At 40.4% G+C, this 23,633-nt stretch overlaps 1 protein-coding gene across 11 annotated transcripts in view; it reads right to left on the reverse strand.

The window, feature by feature from the left end:
* Window positions 1-3,916: 3,916 nt before the first annotated feature.
* Window positions 3,917-23,633, reverse strand: part of CDC42BPB (CDC42 binding protein kinase beta) — an 87,741-nt gene continuing 68,024 nt past the window's right edge. For 2 of the 11 annotated variants that reach the window (XM_088166283.1, XM_088166279.1), the window contains 17 exons: window positions 23,042-23,131; window positions 22,532-22,606; window positions 22,026-22,131; window positions 19,541-19,677; window positions 18,823-18,962; window positions 17,194-17,275; window positions 15,697-15,913; window positions 15,241-15,303; window positions 12,382-12,978; window positions 9,690-9,787; window positions 9,494-9,578; window positions 9,227-9,344; window positions 9,005-9,122; window positions 8,035-8,073; window positions 7,797-7,905; window positions 7,635-7,705; window positions 3,917-5,657 (listed from right to left, as the gene is read on the reverse strand). In XM_088166283.1, coding sequence (XP_088022409.1) covers window positions 5,526-5,657; window positions 7,635-7,705; window positions 7,797-7,905; window positions 8,035-8,073; window positions 9,005-9,122; window positions 9,227-9,344; window positions 9,494-9,578; window positions 9,690-9,787; window positions 12,382-12,978; window positions 15,241-15,303; window positions 15,697-15,913; window positions 17,194-17,275; window positions 18,823-18,962; window positions 19,541-19,677; window positions 22,026-22,131; window positions 22,532-22,606; window positions 23,042-23,131 — 2,277 coding nt within the window. In that variant the 3' untranslated portion in view covers window positions 3,917-5,525. Of the gene's footprint in view, window positions 5,658-7,634; window positions 7,706-7,796; window positions 7,906-8,034; window positions 8,074-9,004; window positions 9,123-9,226; window positions 9,348-9,493; window positions 9,579-9,689; window positions 9,788-12,381; window positions 12,979-15,240; window positions 15,304-15,696; window positions 15,914-17,193; window positions 17,276-18,822; window positions 18,963-19,540; window positions 19,678-22,025; window positions 22,132-22,531; window positions 22,607-23,041; window positions 23,132-23,633 lie in introns of all 11 variants that reach the window. The other 9 variants (XM_088166282.1, XM_088166278.1, XM_088166285.1 and 6 more) reach the window with 6 other exon arrangements.

A 23,633-nucleotide genomic window follows, 5' to 3' on the forward strand; every position in this document is an offset into this window, starting at 1 on the left:
GAGGGGTCTCCATCCCCACAACATGTACAGAAGGGGAAAGGCAAGAGCATCCCATGGCCATAGACTAAGGGACACAGGAGACAACCCATTGGCAACAGGGATCATTGCACGAGGTGGTGCCAGGATAGTGTCCTTCTCCTGCAAGTGGTGAGGACATCAGCTGTGTCCTGCCTGGACACACAGGGATTTGAGGATGAGCCACGGGCATGTGCTCGTGGGGTGGGACACCATCCTGGGACCCGTCACTGACACAGAGGGAGGCAGACCACCCTGTGGCAGGAATCTCCACCTGGTCACCCCTAACATTTGCTGTTGGCGAAGCTTCATTTTTAAAATGCATTAGCAGCTCGAGGTCACTTACAATAGAGGCTTAATTAAAGCAGAGATCAATTTTTGTCAGTGCACGAGCAGAGCACAGTCTGTACTTTTCCTTCAGGAGCCACGTCCGCTCGCTCGTACAGAAGGCGCCGGGAGGGGGGAGCTCTGCAGAAACAAAATGAAGCACCAGAGTCAGTTCGTGATGCTGGGGACCAAGAGCTGCTGGAAAAACAGCTGTATCCCTGATTGTATCCATGATTGCTGCACACCAACACAGACAGCCCACTGTGCAGGCACGGCAGAGCAAAGGGCTTTGGTGCATAAATGTCTCCTGGGATCCTGCCTAAACAAGGAATTTCATTCACAGACATCTTTGGTAAGCAGCACATTAGATGGGGGGGTTTATGTCTCTGAGGCTGTGCACAGCACCTCTGGGCACCTGATGGCTTTGTTTTGCTTCTGTCCTGAGTGCCAGGGGTTCCCCACCGTGACAGACTAATTCAAAATGCATTAGTGTTAATGGCAAGATCTCAAGAGTCATTGCTTCCCAGGGTCTCAAAAGAAAAAGCAAACTGCACACTATTAATGGACACCAACTCGTAGCACAGCACCTTCCCTTTGCACAATACAGCTGCTCACAGAAGTTGTGCAAACCCGGATTGTGTCAGAGTCCTCAAGATATCTCTGAGCCTAAAGACAGACTTGGCTCAATGAATTTATTTTTTATATCTCTTCTAGCAGGAGGTAGCAATGACAGGAGGGCATTTGGCAGGGACTGGTCTCACCGGAGTGCAGGATCTGGCCAAGGCACTGCAGGTGGCAGCTCTGGCCGTGTCCAGCAGCATGCAGGGCTCTGCACTGCTCATCCTCAGGGACTGCGTAAGAAACAGCAAAGGAGGTGAGGCTCAAAAAAATCTGAGGGTTTTATCTATGAGAAAGCATCAATAAACCTGCATGAACCTGTGCAGTCAGATGACAAAAAAGTGCTGCAGCTTATTGTGGAGCAGGGAAAATATTTGCTGCAAGGACAGGCAAGGGGCTGATTCCTTAGTCCATGTTCCTCCTCTGGCTGGAGCACAGCACTGCAGCTCCCGCTGGCTGAGCACGTCCTGCTGTCTTCTGCTCCTGTCCTCAGCTAACCCTGCCGGCAACGCTGGCCTGAGCATCAGGCACGGCTGGGACACGCTCTTGCCAAGGTTTGGCTTTCCTGGGCATCCCACGCCAGGCCTGCAGTTGATGCCTGGTCTCATCATCACCCCCTGTTCACAAAAACATGTTTAGGACATTTTGCAAGCACTGAGATCGTGCTGACACTGTGCCTTCCATCCTGCCTTCCTGACGTGGTCCTGTGCCCATGGAACCCCCTCCAGCCCCATGCCCTGCCCTGCCAGTGGCGAGCCCAGGACTCGAGAGCAGCTCTCACCCTGTAGGAAGGGGCTGCCTTGCACCGGGCGAGGGTAGCAGCTCTTGAGCCTGTGAGCTGCCAGGAGCCCCAAGGCTGCCAGGGAGGGATGTTAAAGGGAAACTGAGCGGGGAGCCTCTCACATTTACAGGGGTGCAAGCAGGCAGAAGGCTGGCTAGAGCTGCTCCCACAGCAGTGGAATGCAAGGGTTGGGCAGCTGAACACTGATTTTTGGATTGTCCTCTTCCCTTCTGTCTGCCAGAGCCGCTTCATCCAGAGCAGATGGTGCAAACTGGAACACGAGATGCTCCAGTAGCCTGGCATGCAAGAATGCCATGCATCTTTTTTCTTTCAAAATAAGCTAAACTCAGCAGGACAAGGTTTTTGGTCATGATACACCACCTTCCTTTCACTAATACTTTGCTTAACTGCACCTCAAGGTGCAGTTCAGTTCCCACAGTCATCTCTTCCCTCAAACACTTCCCTGCTTCTCAGTGCTTTAGGCTACCAGTGCCAGCTTTCAAGATTTTTACACATCTGCTTTCTCCCAGGGATGCCAATCTGGCATTGTGCAGAACAAGGGTGCCTGCACTTCCAGCATTTCCACTCCCTGTGACTTAACTCTTAAGCACTTACCCTGCAAAGATAAAGCCAGCTTTTATGCATCCCACTCTCCAGCAGACTGTACCTATTTAGGAAGCTGTTTATTCTCAGCACACCTGTTCTGTAGACAGAGATGGTGGCAGATGAGTTTAGTTCTTGGGTGGTAAGTAATACCATGATGCATTCCAAAATACTCAGCTTTTTGGGGCAAAGATCTGTGCTAGAAGTGACCAATTGTTCCAGTAAATGCTACACCCACCACTCCAGCTTCAGGACCTGACGTCATACCTCTGTGAAAATGCAATGAGCAGAGAAACAGGCAGACACTCAATTACCTTCATTCCTTGCATAGCTCCATTCCTCATTTTCAGTCCTAGACTGATAGCCTCCAGGGATAAGAATGTGCATGGTCAGAAAATCGTTTCACCTGAATTTCTGCATTTATGAAAATTTTCCTGAGGGCTTGAGAGGACTCTTTAGGTAACTAGAATCAGAATCCGTAAGGGAAAATACCATCTGCAAAAGGCTGTGGTGGAGGACTTGGGGAGGAATTCTGCTTGCCCAGCCTTAAGCAGGAAAAAAAAATAATGTATTCATATGAGCAATTAATTAATTTTTTTAGAAACATTCTCCTGTTTAAATTATAACCAAGCCCTGGCACTGCTGAGTGCTATGATTTAATACTCCCATAATTAAAGACTTTGTTGTCATCCCAAGACCTCACTGTGCAAAGAAAAATCAGCTCAAGAGCAGGAGAAATGTTTTTTAACAGTCAAAGGCTGATTAGCATGAATACTTGTGAGAAGTCTTCCAGCACACATCCCTCAAACCTCCTGCCAGCTATCACCCCATCCCCAGGGCAGAGTGTAGGTGCACTTTCCCAAGCCAACCCACCCAGCCTGCCGAGGTAGGTTTGGTCAGGCAAGGAACAGCAGGGTCCAAAACACCCACCTCAGCCTTTCCTGTGAAGGGCAAGACAAACCAAGAAGCAACTCAGGGACACTTGGCACTAAGGGATGAGGAATGCTCACCTAGAACACCCTAGAGGAGATGTTGGCCCTGTCTAGCTACAGTGGGCTCTAAGGTGCTCAAATACCCGAGCATGAGGAGAGCTTTAAAAAAACCCCTATATGAGGGGCTGCACCATTCACACACCAATTAATCCTTGAAATGTTCCTAAGCCCTTCTTTGGGAGTACTGCTTTGACAACAAGTGAAATGTATTTATTGTTTTATGATACTTAAGATGCATGACTAGATCCTGCAGCCTCCTTACTATGCTGCAGCTGTAAGTAACGAGTCATATAAATCATTTAAAAAGGAACTAACACGGCCAGCAGATCAATGAAATGACAACTCTAAAACAAACTGAGGGAACAAAATTTCAGTGCTGTATTCCACCAAAAGGACTTCCATTGGTCCTGAACACTCATTCACCTTCAGCAATATGCACATTTCTTGTAGTGCTCGGGTATGGAGCTCCAAAATATCTTCAGTTTATGTCAAATGTCTATGTGAACAAAGTGAATTTACCATGAGACTGATGCAAGTGTCAGTGGTAGATTGTTTTCAGATGTCAAGACAGACAACTATAAACTTTAAAACCTCCCTCTTCTGCTTTATTGACATGTAAATTGTTCAAAAATGTTCTCACAATTCAATAATTACAAAGACTTAGACTTACATTAAAAAAGTAAAAACCAGAAAACCCCCAAAGCAGTAGTGTCCAGCTCTAACTGAGCCCCTTTATCAGGAATCTGAGAAAAAGAGCAAGTACTGTCGAACACTTAACGTAACAGGATTAAATGTTGACTAGAACACTCGGTTTAAACTAAAGGTAAGTGCACGTCCTATACAGTGTTTCAGAAAAGAACATTAGCCATTGGTATATCATCAGCCCATTTAAACTGAATTTTAAATAAGTGACATCCAACTGTCATAAAATTGGCACAGAAGGCACACTAGTGTGACAATGACAAACTGGATATGCCAGCCACTGAATTAATTACAAGCTTTTAATGAAACATGGTCACAAATCTTTGAGTACTAAATGTATAATACATGGAAGCATGAGATTAAATATACACGCAAAACATCACCGCACGTGGGCCGCCGCAAAATATACAGGAGTGTGTTGTGCATTTTTCTACATGATCAATACTTGATTAATAATCATGGGGTCTTCATGCAGGTGAGGATACAATTAATGAGAAAAGCAGCACCCCCAGTTACACATCCTTCACGTTCCACTTTGGTAACCAATGAACAGACTGATGTTTTAGTGCGATACAGTCCCTTGGGTCGAGCAGACTCCAAGGGCAATGTGTCCACAAGAAGGCTTGCTAGCTAAAGAGCGTAGTGTGTCCTTACACCAAAAACCCAGGAGAAACAACTTCTCAGGAGGAGAAAGGCAGGAACTAGGAGTAAAATTTTTTTCACAGCAGTATTTTAAAAGCCCTGACTAATGACTGATGAGGACTAAAAGCAGGGAATGGGTAAAGAGATAACTGTCAGTAGTCCTATGTACAAGACTAAAAAGTTGGTAGAAAGATAGAAAGACAGTTATGCAGCTGTATATGTAATGGCTAAATGAATTAGAAGGCCACAAAACTATAACCAGCTTTTCTTTGACTTCCTGGTGATTCTATTGATGTTGGAAATGACCTACAGCTTCCTACCATTCTCCTTAAGATTTAGGAAAAAACAGTTACAGGAAAAAGGGAAAAGTGTATTCATCTGAGGATGTAACTAGACCTGCTCACATTTCCTATTTAGAAGTCCAAATTCTGTCTAAAAGGATTTCCTGCTAATCAGACATTACATCATTCTATAGAAAAATAATATTCCTGATATTGTAGCAACATTATCAGTAACTCTCTCTATTTCTCTTTCACCATAAGAATAAGACTATTTACTGGTGGCCTTTAAATGCTCCTATGCAATAAAACTGTGTCACAGCTGTGCAGAAAGGAATCAACCGTAACTGAGCAGTGAACAATTCTGCATAAAAAGCTCAATCGCTATTAGTAAAGAATTTTCTTCATTTCCATAGTTTGTATCTACAATCTGGATATATAATTATTCTTGTACAACACTAGAGAGTCTGTGTCAGTCTTGGCACTAGCATCTGAGACAGCTTTGCCCTGCTGTTGAACACCATGGAGTAGTGGATGACAGGAGCTGGAATGGCGAGAGCGGCGCCGTTACGCGTCACAGGTCGACTGGTCCAGTCCATCTAGCGTAAGCTGATTCCTATGAGGAGAGTTGGGACTTGGGGGACCACTTGGATTTGAGCTGTTTGATGGAGTAGAGTGTTTGGTGGAGTCTGAATCAGGCTGTTAATGAGAAACATTAAAAAATTTTGTTTACTTGAAGTGAATTCTGTATACTCAAAAATGAGGGTGAGCAACACAACTACAAAGCAGTGTGCATTAAATTAATTCCACAGTTAAACATTCAAGCAAGTACTTCCATCACCATCAACAGGGTCTACTGCAGTCCCAAAGGTGACCTTCTGACGCAACAAGAATTATGGTAAAGTATGTGGAAATTGCTACATCTCTGGCTCCTCTCCTTTAGCCACTGCAAAGCTATCTGTTCACTGTTGTTTAGAATTTACCAGCCTGTAATTTTTAGGCAATTTTATAGCCCAGGAGTAGGTTTATCTGCCCACGTAAACATATAAAAACTATAGTCAAATCATCTTCATTCTGGCGATGAGGAAGGAAACAAGCATTATGAACTGTTTACAAAATAGCAACAAGCCTGTGAAGCGCCTGACAAACGAGTGAAGGCTGCCAAGAATCTGGCTGGAGATCTGGAAACAGAATATACTTAGTGGGTTCATCCTACGTCAATATCTAATAAAGACTATCCACAGTTATTTCCCCCGTGTTAGATTAGTTGTTGGATATTTGCCTTCACAGGCTGGTCTCACTTCAACAGGATGGCTGGCAAGTTTCCTACTATTTTGGTGTGTTACAATTCTGAGCACTGCACACATTCACAGCTGATGAAATACTGCACAAAAAAACCCCTGTTACTGTTGCAGCAAGTTATTTTCAAGAAAGGGAAATATATACTCAGCAAACAGACTGAAAGGTGACGTCCTTCAAGAATGCTGTTCAGAAGATTTTGCATGACTTGAACAATAAAAAGATAAGCTATAACAAGATTATCCTAACATGATCCAGTTCATAAAGTCAAAAGCAATGGGGGAAATAGTATAAAGCCAAAAGGTGTTATTAGAGCCTCCTTCCAGTTTCAAACTACTATTTTTTTTAAATTTAAGAACGCATAAGAAATTGTAACAACTACCAAAAAGAGAAAAGATTGTAAAAAATCCCTTTTGAATCTACCATTACTCATGCCTACAAACAAGAGCATGGAATGTAATGAGTTTGGGAAGGGTGGGCAAAATAACTAACACAGTCCATCATAATCACCTTTGAAAACCAAGACTGTCTCAAAAATACCTTTTGATACCACTTTTATGTGCTTGTAATGGCTAACTGAAGGTGACAAGGGAAGTCAGACCACAGGTGTGATCAGAACTCTGGACTTGGCGTGTGCTAAGGCATCCAGCAAAAGTCTGGCTTCACAGAAACATATTTCAAAATTCAGAGCATTATATGAGCTTGCAGTTGGTTACCAAAAAGCACTAAAAAAAGATCTTAATTAGGGACTTTGCTTCCCAGGAATAATTCCTAACACTTTCCTTACACAGACAGTCCTTTAGCAAAGCTTGGAAGAAAACACATGATAAATCACATACAAAAATCATGTATCTTCTCTATTTAGATTCAGGAACACCAGTTTTGTGGAGTCAGAACATTTTAAGTTTGGTGACTACTGCCACATACTCCTATTCTTCTTGCTAAAGGCAGTTTTATGTATTACAAATTTGACTCCTTCTCAAGTTACATGACAAAACGTCTTCCTTAAGGCAGCACAGAAAATTACTTAACTAGTCATATTACTTTGCTATTCTATGCTAATATCCCAGAGAACATTTTTAGGAGCTTTGAGGACATTTCATCAATTAGTCAAATTTTCACTGCCTATAAAGCTTAATTGAAGACATAACACTTCTTAAAATATCACCATAAGAAGATCTTTTCACAGTTTTGCTTTCGTGCTGGCGTGTCTAACTTGCAAACACGTATTACAGGCTGGGAAAAACACTTGTGGAAAGAAAATATCTCCATAAACGTCTCTATGAAGTATTTCCTTGCGAATGTAATTTATTGGTAAAAGAGAACAATCTACGTCAACAGGATATCGTTGGTCTCCAATTACAGAAGCTCTTTTACCTCTTTGTCAAACTCCTGGTCAGGGTCAGACATACTTCGGGAAGGCATGGCTGCTCCCACATCACTGCCACCTGCACACAGGAAAGGACAAAAGGCAGTTTACAGCCCCTGTTGACATCACAGATCACAGCTCAGAAGCGACCAGTTTGCTCCCAGCCTTACTTGAAGAGGGCCATGAGATGTAGGTTTTGTTTCTCTGCTGCTGCTGCTGACGTGACAGGTTAGCTGAAGATGGACAGGTTTTTTCATCCTGGGCAGGAGGTAGGACACTCTACAGTTGAAATGAAACATCTTGTTAGCCAGCAACAAAAGCTATGCAACCACAAGTTGTTACTCATGAAAACTTTACTGTGCTTTTGAAGCTATTACAACTCAGTGTTGGTAGAAAAACTGAACTTACTTGACCACATCCACATATTTTCAGTAACAGACACAAACCCTGAGAAAGACAGAGAAAGAACTAAGCCCCATAGCAGCCACTGGAACCTGTCAGCCAGCAAAGCCTCTATAAAGGGGCAGGGACTGTACTAACAGCTCTGCTTTCCTTCCTCCTCCTGCTGAAATGACAAATGCCTGACCCATATCTGGGCTATCTGAGAAAGACAAGAGAAAGCCTGACTAACAGCTCTAGGATGGAAGGTACATACATTATATAAAAGTTTACCTTCACATCTTCTTCTTGTGGATTTAACACAAAAATAGCTCATAAAATGCTGTGTTAGTTAATTACAAAATAAAATTAATGTTATAAAGCACTGCAAGTCACATGCATTTTAGTTACCTCCACAGCATTAGTTTTTTCCCCTTGTTATTGGTCTAGAATTGGTCAAGTACCACAAGCATACCATATTCCAGTTCCTAACAGTTTGTAGCTACTCCTACCCTTGCTAGGGAAGCAGAGGAGGGACAGGAAGAGGAAGAAAGCAGGAGGGAGCCTTGCAGTGAGGAATGGTCACTCTGGAGAGAGATTTCAGCAGAGACAGGGCTCATGTGATAGACGTGCTCAAAGCCTGTTGGAGGTGATACCAAGAGCAGAATGTTGAGAGGATGAGGGGAAAGGAAATTCATTCTGTTATTTTAAGAAGACAAACAAGAAAAAGGAAGGAGGAGAGACTGATTATATACAAAACTACTAACAAGCTCCTGGCAGTGATATCTGTCTTTCAGTATCTCATTCATAAGTCAGCTAACAGTATTTCCTTGCACAGGATTTAGAAGCATTGCACAGCAGGAACGTTCACCTTTCTCAAAAGGATTTAAAGAAGAATTCGGTACAGAGACAATACTTGAGCCCATCCAGCTCATCTTCACAGCTTTTGTGAGCAAGAACAAATGCACATATATATCCCTCCCTTATAAATGTATTTTACCAGTGGGAGGTCCATGAGGACCTGCATTCCATCTCCTGGTCCCATGTGAGCCACGTGGTTGAAATTCGTTGGGTTAGAAATCATCTTTGACCTTAGCTCAGGGTCTCTAAGCATTTCCCTAAAAAAACAAGAGTGATTTTTAGTATTAGCATTCCCAGCAGTCTCTGCATGTCATCATGTATATTCAGCTATTTTTTTACAAATTTATAAATAAATTCTTACCGCCTTTGTTGCAACCGCTCTTCCTCGGGAACCTTAAATACAAATCTTCTTTTGCTCCTGGTTCGAAGCATTTGCTTCTTGCTGTTGTCAGATGTTTCTGGTACACTGAGGCCAGCTCCTGCTGTAATAGCACAAAGCAATTTCACATACAGAGGTACACGCTGACCCAGACACATTCAACACAAATTTCATCTAGTGCAAAGGTAGCATGGTGAAAATTAACCAGTTAGAATGAGTTCCCCATTTCTCCCCTTGCTCAGAACTCACCTGAAAACTTGTTCTTGAAATATATTAACCTTGGCGGCTCACAGTTAAGGAGGTTCAGTGTGCCATCCATGTTTAATGGTCTGATCTGTTTTGAGGAAGGAGACAGAGAATTACCTCAAGCCTAGCATACACTCTGAAGAAACACCTCATTTGAAAGTAACCTAATTAAGTCCAATAGTCAAAGAAAATTACTTACCCTTCTCAGGCCAATAGTCTGGACCCATTCCATAGTGTTAACATCAAACACATCAACACCATACTCGCTATACACTGTTACATATGAAGAATTGCAACCTGCATTGATAGAAAACAAACAGAAAACCCTAATGTCATTTCAGTAGTCCAGAAATGAATAATATTTAAGCAGATTTCAACAGTTACAAGTTTTCCACTATGTGCAAGATACATTTTAAAGCACATTTTTTCAAAGCCCCAGTTTCAAACGAGATTTTTTTGCGAGAACAGATTTGCTAATGACAACTACCAGCATAATGGAAATATTTAAATTTGACCCTTTTAGTATTTTTTATAACTTCACATTGCCATTTCATGAAATTGCAAAATGGCATCTGAAGTTTTCAGATGCATACAAATTTGCTAGGTGGTAGGAACTGAACAGCTAGCTTTGTTATGGATTACTTCATTTCAGAAGCAGCAAACTAACTATACATCTGCTGTGTGCAGAGGAGATGAGAAAGCCACCATCTGTGAGCTGGGTCGTGAACTCAGGATGCAGATCTGCTCTCAATTTCCTTCCTCTTTTGCTTACAATTTTCTAGCTTCAGATATTCATGTATGGGTTACTTTCATCAAGCTGACAGAAAAATGTCACAATGCCTAAAGCCCGTAACTTATTTTCTCTTTTCAACTTTTTTTTTTTTAAAGCATAAGAGGCATCAGCAGACAAGTTTATTTTAGGTCAAACAAAAAGCAGAGATCTCTAGAGCTTTGTATGAACATACTTCTGCTCATGTAAAGACTGCTTCCTGATTTTAAAAGCAGTTACTAGAAACTTAAGGGATTTAATAGAGAGAAGATGCTTCAATAAACAAAATGAAAATAACCCAGTAGGACACTAAACACATCACAGAATCTTCTTAGAAGAACTGAAGTATAGTTGTGGTGCTATTTTTTAAATTCATTAAAAGAATGCCTTGGACAGCTATCATAAAAATGTAACACAAAAGTGATTTATGGTCAAGGTCTTAGTTGGCTTGGATGCTCAAATCAAGAGGGAGAACCGAGCATCAGGCAGAAAGACCATCTGTAGCCAAGGCTGGCACTTGCCAGTCAGAGCTGATGAGCTGGACCCGATCTCAAGTGTTTCCCAGAGAGCCGTGTCAGTGCCTGCACTGGGCTTGCCCATGCTCCAGCCTCCAGACCAGCTGGTTCCAAGGCTCTGCACCAGGCTGCACGGGAGCCAAGCAGCCCTAGGACAACCCCCACGGGCTCAGCACAGGACACCAGCACCAGGCTGCTGTAGGGGCAGCCCTGACAGGCCAGCTGGGGTAACACAGCTGTGCCAGTGCTCACCCTGCCCTCTCAGTGCTCACAGAAGCTGTGGAAGAAGCTGCTCTATCCATGCTAGTGCTCAAGATAAGGATGGATGGAGCCTTGAGAAAATTGGTTTAGTAGAAGGTGTCTCTGCCGGGGGAGTTGAAAGTAGGTGATCTTTAAGATCCCTTCCAACCCAAATCATTCTGTAACTTTACAACCTCCTGATGGATGGTTAAAAAAACCCACCATCACTAGTGACAGACACTAGGACTGAGGAGGGAGGACAAGCCTAATGAAAAGGGAAGTAATTCAGTTCCCTTTGGCAGCAGAAAATGTTTGTCTTCCTACAAAAACAGCCCTAGGCTAGCGCCACTCAGGATTTCACATACAAGAATGTTATAAAATAGTTACAGTAAGAACACTTCTAATAATAACAGACAAAACTATTAACTAGCAAGTCTAGTTTGCTGAAATGCAAAAAACTATAAAGCTGATTAAGGAAAAGGAAACATTAGTTTTAGCTAATAGTGTTTTAAAGTAAATTTGCCACTACGTTGTTTCCTTGGGACTTTACTTCAGACTTCTGTACAGAAGTAGGTCAGAGTAAAGTAAGCAAACCATTTCAGTTCAAATCAAATACAATTAAACACATTCCTATTAGGGCCTGGCCTCATCAAACCAACATGCACCTACATCCTTGCTGTACTACTTAAACAAAAGCCTATTTCTTGCCTTCAATCATTCAAAAAATTTTAATTGCTATTTCAGCTTCAAATAGAAATACCAGATTTATCATCAACTGCCTCTGACTACTGAATACTGAAAAATGCTCTCCATGTGCCTCTGCCCTACTAAGCTGATAACCAATGCTCCTGAAACAAGGAAAGTGATTCAAATATTACCCTCCACCTATACTATTTTTGGATATTGTTCCCCTAAAATTAAAACCAAAAGGAGAAAATTTTAATCTCTTATTATCTTTATGAACCTTTAGTCAGTTACATTTCTTCTTCAACTTTCTACTGTACCACGGGTACAGTAAATAGAAGACAGGCTTACAGGCAACTGGACATTTATACTCTCTAGGTGAACAAAAATCTTTATAGAAATACATAGACAGGTAGTCTTGCACTGTCCTGCATCCAGGACTACTCTCTGTAGAAATTATTTTGCATTCCACTATTTATTCTGTCCTGTAATAAGACAGAGCATTTCTTGCAGCATCCAGGATCTCCAAGTCCAAAACTATGGAAGAACTATGTGTCTGTTAACTCACTGAAACTTAAACTCGATATCAAGGACAAACCAAAGCAAAATTGAATACAATGCTGAGTATTTTTTGACAAGTAAAGCAGCAACAGGGATATGGCAACAGAAAAACATATACATACTACAGGCAACAGGAGTTGCAGGCCACATTAGTTCCTGCATGCGTGACCTTCGACCTTGCGAATCGACGTAAACTCCCATATGGCTGAAGCAAAGCAGGTATTCCTCATTACTGAGCTCCACAGCACAAAGGGCATCAAAAGACTGCTGGGAGAGGAAGATAAGCGAGGGGTCATTAGGATTTACCAGGTTTATAGATTGTCCATCTCCCTGGATGGTCAACAGAGAGAACCCAGACTGGTAGCCAACACAGAGCTTGTCCTTGAAAACTGTCATCCACTGTACAATTCCTGGAGCCTGAATTTCACTGAATTTTTTGTGGAAAGGTTTAGTTCTGTGAATTTCATAGCAAAAAACCTGTCGTTTGACAGCCACAAACAAACAAGTGGAAGAACTCTTCTTCAGTGTTCCGGTTGTAATCAATTGGCAGCCTTTAGTTTCTGGAAGCTTAATGTCAAAGTTCCCTTCTGACCCATCCAGAGAGGCCCAGGGGTAAAGGTGGACGTGATGGTTCCGACCACAGATGAGGATGATAATTTTTTCTTTGGGAGCAAGCTCTATCTGATACACCTTCTTGCAGTCAGCAGCTCGGACTATCACTGCAAAGGAAACAAGAGCTGCCGTAAGTTAAACAGGAAAATTACCAGGCCCAGAAACACTGCAGTGCTACATAGTGATGCCTGAAAATTAATCTAAACACAGACATGTACAGGTGAGGAAGAGCACTTATTGCACATGTTTTATTCTCTGTTATTAATTCTCAGAGCAAACAATGAAACAAAGCATTCCTGTAATCTTCTCTATTCATAAAAAAAATCTCAACACTTTGTGGGAAAACGCTGTGAAACATGTAGGATAAACGAAGAAATTTTTTTATAGATTTGTATCTGTACCATCTGTACAGTGCAAGATGCTGCATCTTCAGAAGTGGGCCCCTCCTCCAGGAAAACATCAGCATCTTCAGTAAATTTCGGAGGAAGACCAAATTAGTAGAATACAAAGGCAAGAAATATAAAGTATTTAATCCTGATAGGATAGGAGATAAAATGCTGTACTGCTGGCAGATTTCTCAGTCAGATAGAAAAGAGTACAGTACGGGGTTATAAAACACATATATGGAAAGGCAAAAAAATGCTGTGTGTGATGGGGAAAGGATAAGAAGGAATGAGCTTAGGCTGCAGGAAGAGAAGCTCACAAGAGACACCAGAAAAACCCTTCTGAGAGCAAGGACTAGTCAGGCTACCCACGGGGAGTTTTGCTGTTTGATGCATTTTTTTTAAAGCGGGGTTAGAGGCAGCTAAGGGAGTTAGGTACCATGTGTGCTCTTTGGGGATCTTGGCTATACAAGAACTGTCAAGAATGTAGTAAGTATTTCATGGGGTACAAAGAGAAGAGCAAATCTAAACTAGGAAACTTAAGACGCATAAACCAATTAAATTAAATTGTAAGTCTGATTTTTCTGCTAGCTGAATGTATTAAAAATATTTGTGAATTGTAGCTAAAAAAAAGAGAACTGTTAATTGGAAATTCTTTGTCTTTTTTCAGTAACAGTTGAGTAATGTAGCCAAAGTTACCAAATTCTCTAAACTTGGCAGCAAGACTTCAGCTATTTAAATCACAAAATGCTGTTGTGGTGTACCCCCACCTGCATAAATAGATGAAATGTCTGAAGAAATGTTTTATGAAATAACCAGCTTTGCCACAGAAAAATGATTTTCTTCCTAGCTCCAACTCCAGCTTATTTGTCAATAATTAAGCAATATTCTAACCAAAGACCTTTGCTTTAAACAGCTGGCAGTTAATTAAAATTAACTAAAAATTACAACTGCCATAAAATGAAAAACAGCTTATGATTTATAAAAATGCAATTAACACAGAGAACTGGCCATAGAAAAATCCTCCTAAACATCTCTTAACTTAAAAACAAAATTGAAAATTAATTTTCACATTTACATATGACATGGTGATGCAGATAATTGTTCCTTTATGAAATGACCGTTCAAACTAAATTTACAACTTTCTTTTTATGCAAGAAGCTGTACTGGAATCCCTGGAATTATTTGCATCTCAAGTTATGTTTATATCTAACTACTTAAAGAATGGTGACCACTGAAGTTTACTCCAAGGAATGGCATTCATTACTGCTAAAAAGAATTTAAAATATCTGCTGTCTCCATGTATGAAGCAGTTTCTCCTGGAATTGGGCAATGTTTTATTCTAAACAAGAAGAAGCAGTAACATTTTTGTTTTGCCCCAAAACCACATCCCTGATACAATTTAATTTTGAAAGTCAACTAAGTGTTTAAAAACCTGTATTTACTGCTTTATTTGACAGTGAAATGCAAGCTTTAGCATGAATAAAATCCAACTTTCAAATAGCCACAAACTAAATTACACAGAAAAAGGAACTGAGAAAATCACTGACAAGACTAGCATCCCAAGACACATTTGCTTTGGACACCATCGGTCTGCAAGAGAATGTGATTGGTTGTCAAATTTCTGGAAGAAACAGACAAGACATGGAGGCTTTAAAGGGAAGTCTACAAACTTTGTGTGTGCTGTACATGCTCTGTGTGCTGAAGCATTTTGATACCTGCTGTGGGAACACAGCTAAGGTGAGAATGTGTCAGAATATGCCCAGGAACTCATCCTTTAAATTTCAGCCTGTCAAATGAATGGAATGATAACGACCAAATTAATGTTTATACCTCACATTCACTTTTCCTTCTCATCAATTAACTGAGTGCTTAATACTTACTATACATGAAAGGCTGTTATGCAGCCTATATTAGAGCAACAATAAAAGTTATGGAGCTCATTATTTTGTATGCAATTACTGAATGCATTATGGCCTAACTTACCGTCACGGGTCACCTCTATCACATACAGTCCTTCTTCTGAACCAATTGCTATTCTATCTCGATCTAAACCAAGAGGGAAAAAAAAGCCATTAATTCAGCTACTCCTAGTCTTATCTTTAAAACAGGCTGTTTGTTTTGAACAGTTGAAAAAATTTCTGCACAAACAGATTTTCACCAGGAAAATCAATCTTGCTTTAGTTCACATATAGTCTGTCAAAAGCATGCAATAGCATATTGCTAAAACAACCTGCTGAACAACTCAACAGTATTATTTACTCCAAGTGGATGAAGAAATCTGCATATCAGTGCAAGATTAGCATTTTTTTCCCATTACTAAATTCCTATGAAGGAATTCAGCTGAGGAATTTATTTCAAGGTGTCAGCGCTCTCATTATAAACGCCCATCTAAAAGTTCCAACAACCTTCACTCACTGATAAAACTTAAAACAAACATACCTACAATAGCAGCAGCTAAACTTGCTTTAATAAGAGGCAGTGTACTGTCATAGGCTTCTTGTGGAATATGCACAACCTGGTTCCTCAGTCTGTTTTTGTGCAGGATAGACTGCAACCCTTCTAGGATTCCAACCCACTTTCTCTTTTCATTCTCATTTTCTGTCAGGATCAGTAGAGAACAAGACTTTGAAGGCAAACCTAAGAGAGAAGCTGTCACCTTTAAACAGACAGAGATAGTGAAATTAGTTAAGAGTAATAAAAGACCTTTTTCTCACACAGAAGTGTGAAAATAAACTAGACTTCCTCGTGACAATGGAATGATATACCCAAAGGGCATACACACAGCTAATACAGCCACAGTGCTTCAAAAAACAACCAAAAAACAATCACTGCACAAGCCACAGTGGTTTAGTTTAAAAATATTCAACCTTGCTTAAATAGTCTGAATCCTAAAATACGGGCAAGGAATGCTACAATTATCAATACATGGCAGTAAAAGGCTCCTTCCTGTTCTGAACCATAGTTTGTCCTGATCCCTCCCTCCCATAACTTACTGAGAGTGACACACATGCTTAGTGAACCAATAGCATTTAAACCCAAAGGAATTGCTATCATCAGTTCTAGATTTTGATTTTGTTATCTAATTCTCCAAGTATTTGTCCAGGGGAAGAGCACATCATATCTGCATTCAAACCTCTGGAGAAAAGCAATATTTGAGACTGAAGTACTGCATTCTCCCATGTCACTGTGTTAAAAGAAGATCACTATGGCTTCACTTAATTTTCAGTTAAATCATCCTATAGATCTCAAAGCAGAATGAGCTCTAAACAGAAGAGCAATCCAGGAACTTCTGTTGCCTGAAGAATGCACAAAAACAGTGAGTTTCTGTATTCAAATGCAAGGGACTATAGATACTAGCTACTAATGTATTCCTTTCTAAATGTTAGAATTCCAGATTTAATATGATTCACACAAAACATAAGAATTCAGTTACTGTTGTTAAAAACTAAATACAGCATTCAGATAGAACATATACTAAAGAGGATATTACAGCTCAGCTAATTATTTTCTCTTATTTTATTTTTTTCTGCTATACTTAAATATGAAATTAAGGAAACTAGATCAGATTCAGAATATTCTGCTACAGCATTGGTTCCTAAAGCAATAGTCCAGAGCTAAGCAAGAAAAAACAAAATCTGGTAATACCAATTGAAAAAGAGAATTGAAAATATACTGAATTATAATTAGGAAAATAAAAAAAGAGACAAACCTTTTATACAAGGATGCAGCTAAAGAAGGAGAAATTAGTTCTTTACAGTTTAGTTATAAGAGGAGCACCATATTGTTCTTCTACGTATGTCAGCAGTCCTTGTAAATTCTTACACTTCCACATAACTTAATCAACATTAGATATGGACAGCATATTCAAAACATTATCAAAACAAAACACTGTGGTATTTAACTGGTAATTTTGTAAGAGTCAGTTGGTAGCCATACCCTGAATATACAGGGGATGTCTTTCCGAGTGGCGTGTATTACATCCGATGCTAGGACAGAGCTCACACAAAAATCTTCATCTCTAGTGAGAAAAGAGAACAAAAGCATCACATGCAAGCACACACTAGGATTATTCAGCAAAATCTAATTGGTATCGCCACTGTTTCAATAGGCTGCAATCTCCTAACACCGCACAGAGGTCACAACTGCTTTGTTATGCTCTAACCATCCTTGACCCAAACAACTCACAAGCCTCAGTTATGTCTCTACAGCATGTGGTACGTGTATCTCAGTCCACCTGAAGTTAAATGGGTGGCTTTGTGTAGTTTTGGTGTCCCAACCACACCTATTCTACAATTAGAAGCAAGAATATTGCTCTTCCAGCCCAGCAGACACACTAGAAATGAATAACTCATACCTCAATGTGTAGCAAGAGAAGGGCCTTTGGAAAAAAAGAAAAATCACATAAAAAGCTCTTGGCAACATAATTATAATTTGTGGGTTTCAAGTAAGGGTTTTCAAAACAGCTAGATTTTATTCTCTATTACAGTAAAATAAACAGACATCAGAACAACTTTTGCATTTCAGAGCGCTCCACCCCAGAGGGCTTGTCTACACTAGCCTTTTTAGACTGATTTGACCAACTTGATCACCATAATTGCCAATTTTAGTGCAAAGATGACACTAATGTCTGAAACTTGCCCATGCTACAGTTCATAGCTGTGGTGGTTAACATCTATTAAAAACATCTAAGAATCCTCAGATGACAGCCTCAAAGAGACAGCTACAACAAGCAGATAAAGCATGGGACAGTTGGTATATGGTATCTGGCTGAGTTGCTTCAAGCAATGTACTGATGTGAATGCTGCTATTTGCAATACTTCCACGTTCCTGCTCCTGCTGCCAGCATGTCAGAGAGCTGACACTGACAGCTCCCAGTGAGTGTGAGAACAGCACAGCAGTACTGGTGCAACCCCACAGTACACTGTCTGGAAAAAATATAAATCAAGGTGCTTGTGAATGCAAATTTTATATTCCACACAGGTACAAAGGTGCTATAACATTAAAAGGAACTATGCTTTCTTGATATTTCCATAAATTGAAATAAACAAACGTCCTTGGTTAGTCTGATCTCAGATATTTGGTAAACAGTGTTCACTGGTTCTGACGGCTCCCCATGAAATAGTAACTCCTGTTCAAAGGCAGGGTCAGAGCCATTTGCAGTGTAAATTAGTTGGTGCTTTTCTGCAGACTGCTTCAATTTTTTTAACATTCCTGAACTTACTGGCTATGGGATGATCTGTGACTCAGTGTCAAGTTCAGAGTGCATGGGAAAAGCAGTCTACCAATAAACACCCGCTTTTTACAGGTGCATATGGAATTCTAGGAAGAAGCATGCTAATACTGTAAATACTGGTGTTTGCAGAGTGAGTGACTGTAAAGTCACTTAAATAATTTCTTGTTGAGCCAACTTGATCAACCTTAACTCAGCTGCAGTTTATGTACAGAATATACCAATCTTCTTAGGCTAGAGCTCTCAAAATCTTATAATTTCCTGTATGCTAGTAATAGACACTTCTGATAAGTAAAAAGTAGAGAGGATTTCTACTCTGCCGTAACAATACAAACCTGAGATCTAAGACTTGACTTGCCACAACTCCAGGCTGGGTGGATTTTCCTTCAGGCACATCATATAAGAACAGTTTACAGTCACAGACAACTGCATAAGCCCTCTGCCAACCCTTCTTAACTCCTGTAGGCTTTGGGACCTGCAGGTAAATAAGTGATTGCTTATTATGTGTATGCACATGTAGAAGACACAGAAAGCAGGACATTTAGAAAAGTTTATACTTAGATCAATGGAATTAGAGCACATTCTACTTGTTCTTAAAAATAGGATGAAAAATATCATGCAATCAAGCAATCATTTCTCCTCTTTTAAGTTCAACCATTCCTTGTTACAGATTAAAAAATATATTAAGACTTGTATAAAGATATTAGGCCTAGATATTCCACCAATGCTAAAATGGTAGGACAGTTTACCTTTTCTATTATGCTTACATCAAAAATGATATAAATTCTTTCTTAAACCATTCTTTTTTTAACCCCGGGTGCTTATGAACATTGCAGCTACTAATCTACTGACCTTCAGATCTTGTAGTAAAAAATAGTGTTTATCCCACATCTAAAGCAATGAAGGTTAAATAAGTTACAAAGATGGAACACAAAGCCTTAAGGCTTTAGCACTATTTAGGAGACATGTTTAAACATACTTAGAGGCTCCAAGCTGTAGAGCTGTAAGTGAAGTTAAGTATTCTTCTCTTGTCCAAGAAGAAAAGACTGTTACCTTGACATAACCTTTGTAGGCTGTTCCTATTCCTCTTTGCACATCAACTCCAAGAGGTCTTTTGGCTTGTTCAGGGGGTATAGGGCAGACCTGAGGTGCACTGTCCTTGCAGGAAACATGGCATGCAAATGAACACACTAAGTACAAAAGAGAAAATTCACAGTGAAATAAGTGAATGAGCCAATCATACCAGGTGATTAACATAGTCTACACTCAGCAAATTAATCACACTGAAACTGGCAGTCAAATATTGCAATAGCTCACACTATGCTGAAGGAGTAAACACAGCTAGACACTGTAGGAGACTCTCCAAAGTGCTTTTATTGCCTCTTTTCAGCCTATTACATTCATAAAGGGCAGGAACTGAGTCCACATTTCAAGGAAAAAGAGTTAGGCAGCCTTGCTGGTGTTAAGCACCAGCTAACCCAATCACAGAAAAGAAACAGTATTAATAAAGGAGGAATAAAAATTACAGGGTAGCACTAATAGGTGTTTAATTGGATCCACATATGCAAAGACAAAGTAAAACTAAACTGATCATAAAATAGAAAAGGTTAAATTATTAAACACAAGATATTGACACAAATAAAGCATAAATAAAATAGAAACCAGGGACAAGGACTGAAATACTGCATGATATATCTACATATATCTATTGCCCAGAGTTCAAGTAAGTTCAAATAAGGAGCGAACTAGCATTGCATGCTCTCTTACCATTTGCACCACTTTGTGCTGCACCAGCAAGGGACAGAGGCCTCTAGGTCTTGTCTAGAGAGCACTTCACACAGAAGCAGTACACAGAAAAAACCCATAATACATGCCACTTCACATGAGACAGACTACAAGAACTCTGGAATGAGTTAATGTATTATATCGAGGCATCTGACCCACAGCTTAGGGGCCAAATCTTTCCACAGAGATTTTTCTTTGTTTGTCCCAGCTACCCTGCTTCTACCAGTAGGCTTGGGAAGGCAGGAAGAGGGAAGCACGACACTCTGATCTGTCCTGTGTTTCCTCCTAACCATATTCTCAGAAGTGGGAATCTGGCAGATATCCTAGGTACATCTTGTTCTGTAATTATGAAGTGTCAAAGGATTCCAAAAAACCTGGAAACAGTCTCCTTCTGCTACAGCCACAGACAGGGCAACAAACCTCACGATGCCTGAGGGAAGAGACAGCAGAAGGGGCAGCCCAGAGCAGGCTGCCTGGCTTGCTCACAGGAGGGCAGGGGTTACCAAAAAGTCATATACAGCAAGTACTGCAGGTCCTCCCCAAGACCGGGTCATAAATTCAGCTCTTTGAGGAGGCATCATGATTATTTGGGTCTGTGGATATCAAGTTATAGCAGTTACAGAACAGGGAAAATCCACAGGATAGAGTCAGTTCCAGTCTTCTATAAGTGTAGCTGAATTTTACCATAGTCTCCAGGATTAGAAAGAGGAGGAACTGGGAAATGCAAATGATTGAGAGGGGAATGTTTGGCAAAGTTTTGTTCTATTGGAGTCATCTCTATATTTATATCAATGTGATTTCACTTTTTCTGTAGCACTCAAGAACTGCTGCAGATTAGGCAAAATGGAAAACTAATGATACACAGCCTAATCAAAATACACAAGATAAAGAATGAAGCCGATAGCTACACTAAAGGAAAAAGTTTCAAGCTTGCAAGAAGAGATGCAAAACAAGACTTCAGAACTGTCAGCAACAGGAGACAAAAGGCAGCCCCAGGGCAAATGCTGGCAGAGTAATAGGTCCTCCTGGGGAAGAACTGCCACCAGAACATCTGCCAGGAAAAAAGCTCTGAAGGGCAGATGAGGCAATCTACATGTGATACTCAGGGTGTCAGTGCAGAGGCTGCCACTAGCAAGAACTAAGCTGGGCACAGAAATAGTTATTTACACTGTAGTATGTATACTACATACGGATTTGTGGCCTATTTAACTGTTCATGTGTCTAATCAATATACAGTAAGTATTTTCAAATGAAAATACCTCCATAAACTCGAACATGGAATTCAGTAGAGATACGTGCATCAGAGAAAGCCTTTTAAATAAAAACTAATGGACAGCAAGATAGGCTACAGGCCGAATAATTGAGTAAACAGTCCTCCCAACATATAGGGTTCATGACCAGAATAGCATAAAATAGACATAATCAGATTCATGTCACCAGATCATTCCTGCAGTTTTCTCTAGCACAACAAAAGAAACCAGTCCTGTCTTCCCTACCCCCTCCCTTGCACTATAACAGCACTAATAGTATTAGAATTAATTAACAATATGCAAGGAAACCATACTTCATCATATATCATCATTCTTCTAAAGAGACTTCAGGAATATGCTGTGATGCAACAGAAAGTAAAATTATCCAGTGGCAGCCACCCCTCTCTTTCACTCCCTCCTCAAAGAAATGGTTGTCTTAAAATACATTGGGATGCTTCTTTGAGGGGCTTGCTGAAAATTTACAAAAAGTTTCACCAACTCACCGTCACAGGCATAACCTTGTCGAACTAATCCAACCATAAGAGAGGTGCAATGACTACACTGAGTGGGGCTTGTGAAGGACTTGATATTGAGCTGGTGAGCTTTAGGCTGAAAGATACATTCAGGATAAAAAATAACTTCATTTTCTGGACTTAAGTAATGCAAGCTCCTCCCTCCACCACCCTCCAGTATATCAGTGTGTACATTTTGAAGTCTGGACTTCTTTTATGGAAGTGCATCTTGTAGCAGGTGCCGCAAGACAACGGTAACAGTTTTATTTCCAACTCCAAAAGACACTCAAACCCAAAACAACAACCATGTTTTGTCATCCCTTCCAACAAAACAAAACCCACTGATATGCATGTGAAAACATTTGATTAAAAACACAGACCTAACAAAAACACACACGTGACAAACCCAAACAGGACAAGAAAACACAGCGGGCTAATATATAAAATGATATTTTTTTCCTTTGTTCTTTAGAATAAGGTTAGCACAGTCCCCCTACCTTTGGTACAGCTAGAGAAATGGACTGAATGGTGGGGGAAGGAGCAGCAGGCATCCTCTGAAGCCGAATTGGTTCCTGAATCACAAGAAACTGTCATTGAGCAAAATAAGGCTTCAAGAATTTGTTTCAAGATCGGGGCGACAAAGCTTATTGTTCCGATTTTTTTTCTTTTTTGAAAATTATCAAAAATTTAATCATCGTAAACATTGCCATTCTGATTTAATAGAAACAGATTGTGTTTTAAAGCACTCACAGGAAAGCCTGCACACTAACAAACAAGCAGCAATACAGAAAACATGAAAATGAGGTACACCAACATACACAAAGCCAGGGAAAAGGTTTCATTTGCAACTGTCCTCAAAGCAGGTGAAATTAACGCTGAGACATTGCAAATACACAGCATTCAATCCTTCTTCTTCATCATGAATGCTGCAGTATGCATGTATCGCAAACAAGACAGAGAGACTTTCTGGTGAATTACTCTTCAGAGTAAAGTAACGACTCTCTTACTTCTTGTTGTTGCTCTGCAGTTACAACTGAAGTGGATGGCGAAACTTCTGACTTGGGACCCTGCATTTCCTGCTCGCTAATAGAGCTGGTCTGCAAAAGTGACAGCAAACATGTTAGATTAGACACCACGTATCTGATGAAGTGTCCTCGTGCCAACAAAATGGAAACAAGACCCAGTGCCGATTTCTATATGAAGTACACATACATTTAACATCCACTCTGAAAAAAAGATCTTTCCTCAAAACAAACCCTGACACCTGATGGAAACGCTGGAAGTACTGAAATGCAAAATCTCATAGCAGACAGCATAAATGCTCTAACAGCTGTATTCTCCCAGCAAGGCTGTGTCTAATCTCCTGCTTGCAGGTATGGAATGGTGTTTGAGTATCTTGGCATTCATCCCTAAAATAGCTGATTTCTCATGGTAGCTTACTACACTAGGATTTTTCTAGCATGCATAAGTCACAAGTCTGCCACAAGAAAAAATCTTAAAGTAGTAATACTTAATCTTCAAGAAAGTTGTTTAAGAATGATTGGCCTCTGTCATTAAAAGAATCATGTCTACTTAATCACAGTGTCTTATAATTCACTA

This window comes from Sturnus vulgaris, chromosome 6 (genome assembly GCF_052056855.1).
Source record: "Sturnus vulgaris isolate bStuVul1 chromosome 6, bStuVul1.hap1, whole genome shotgun sequence".
Lineage (NCBI taxonomy): Eukaryota > Metazoa > Chordata > Aves > Passeriformes > Sturnidae > Sturnus > Sturnus vulgaris.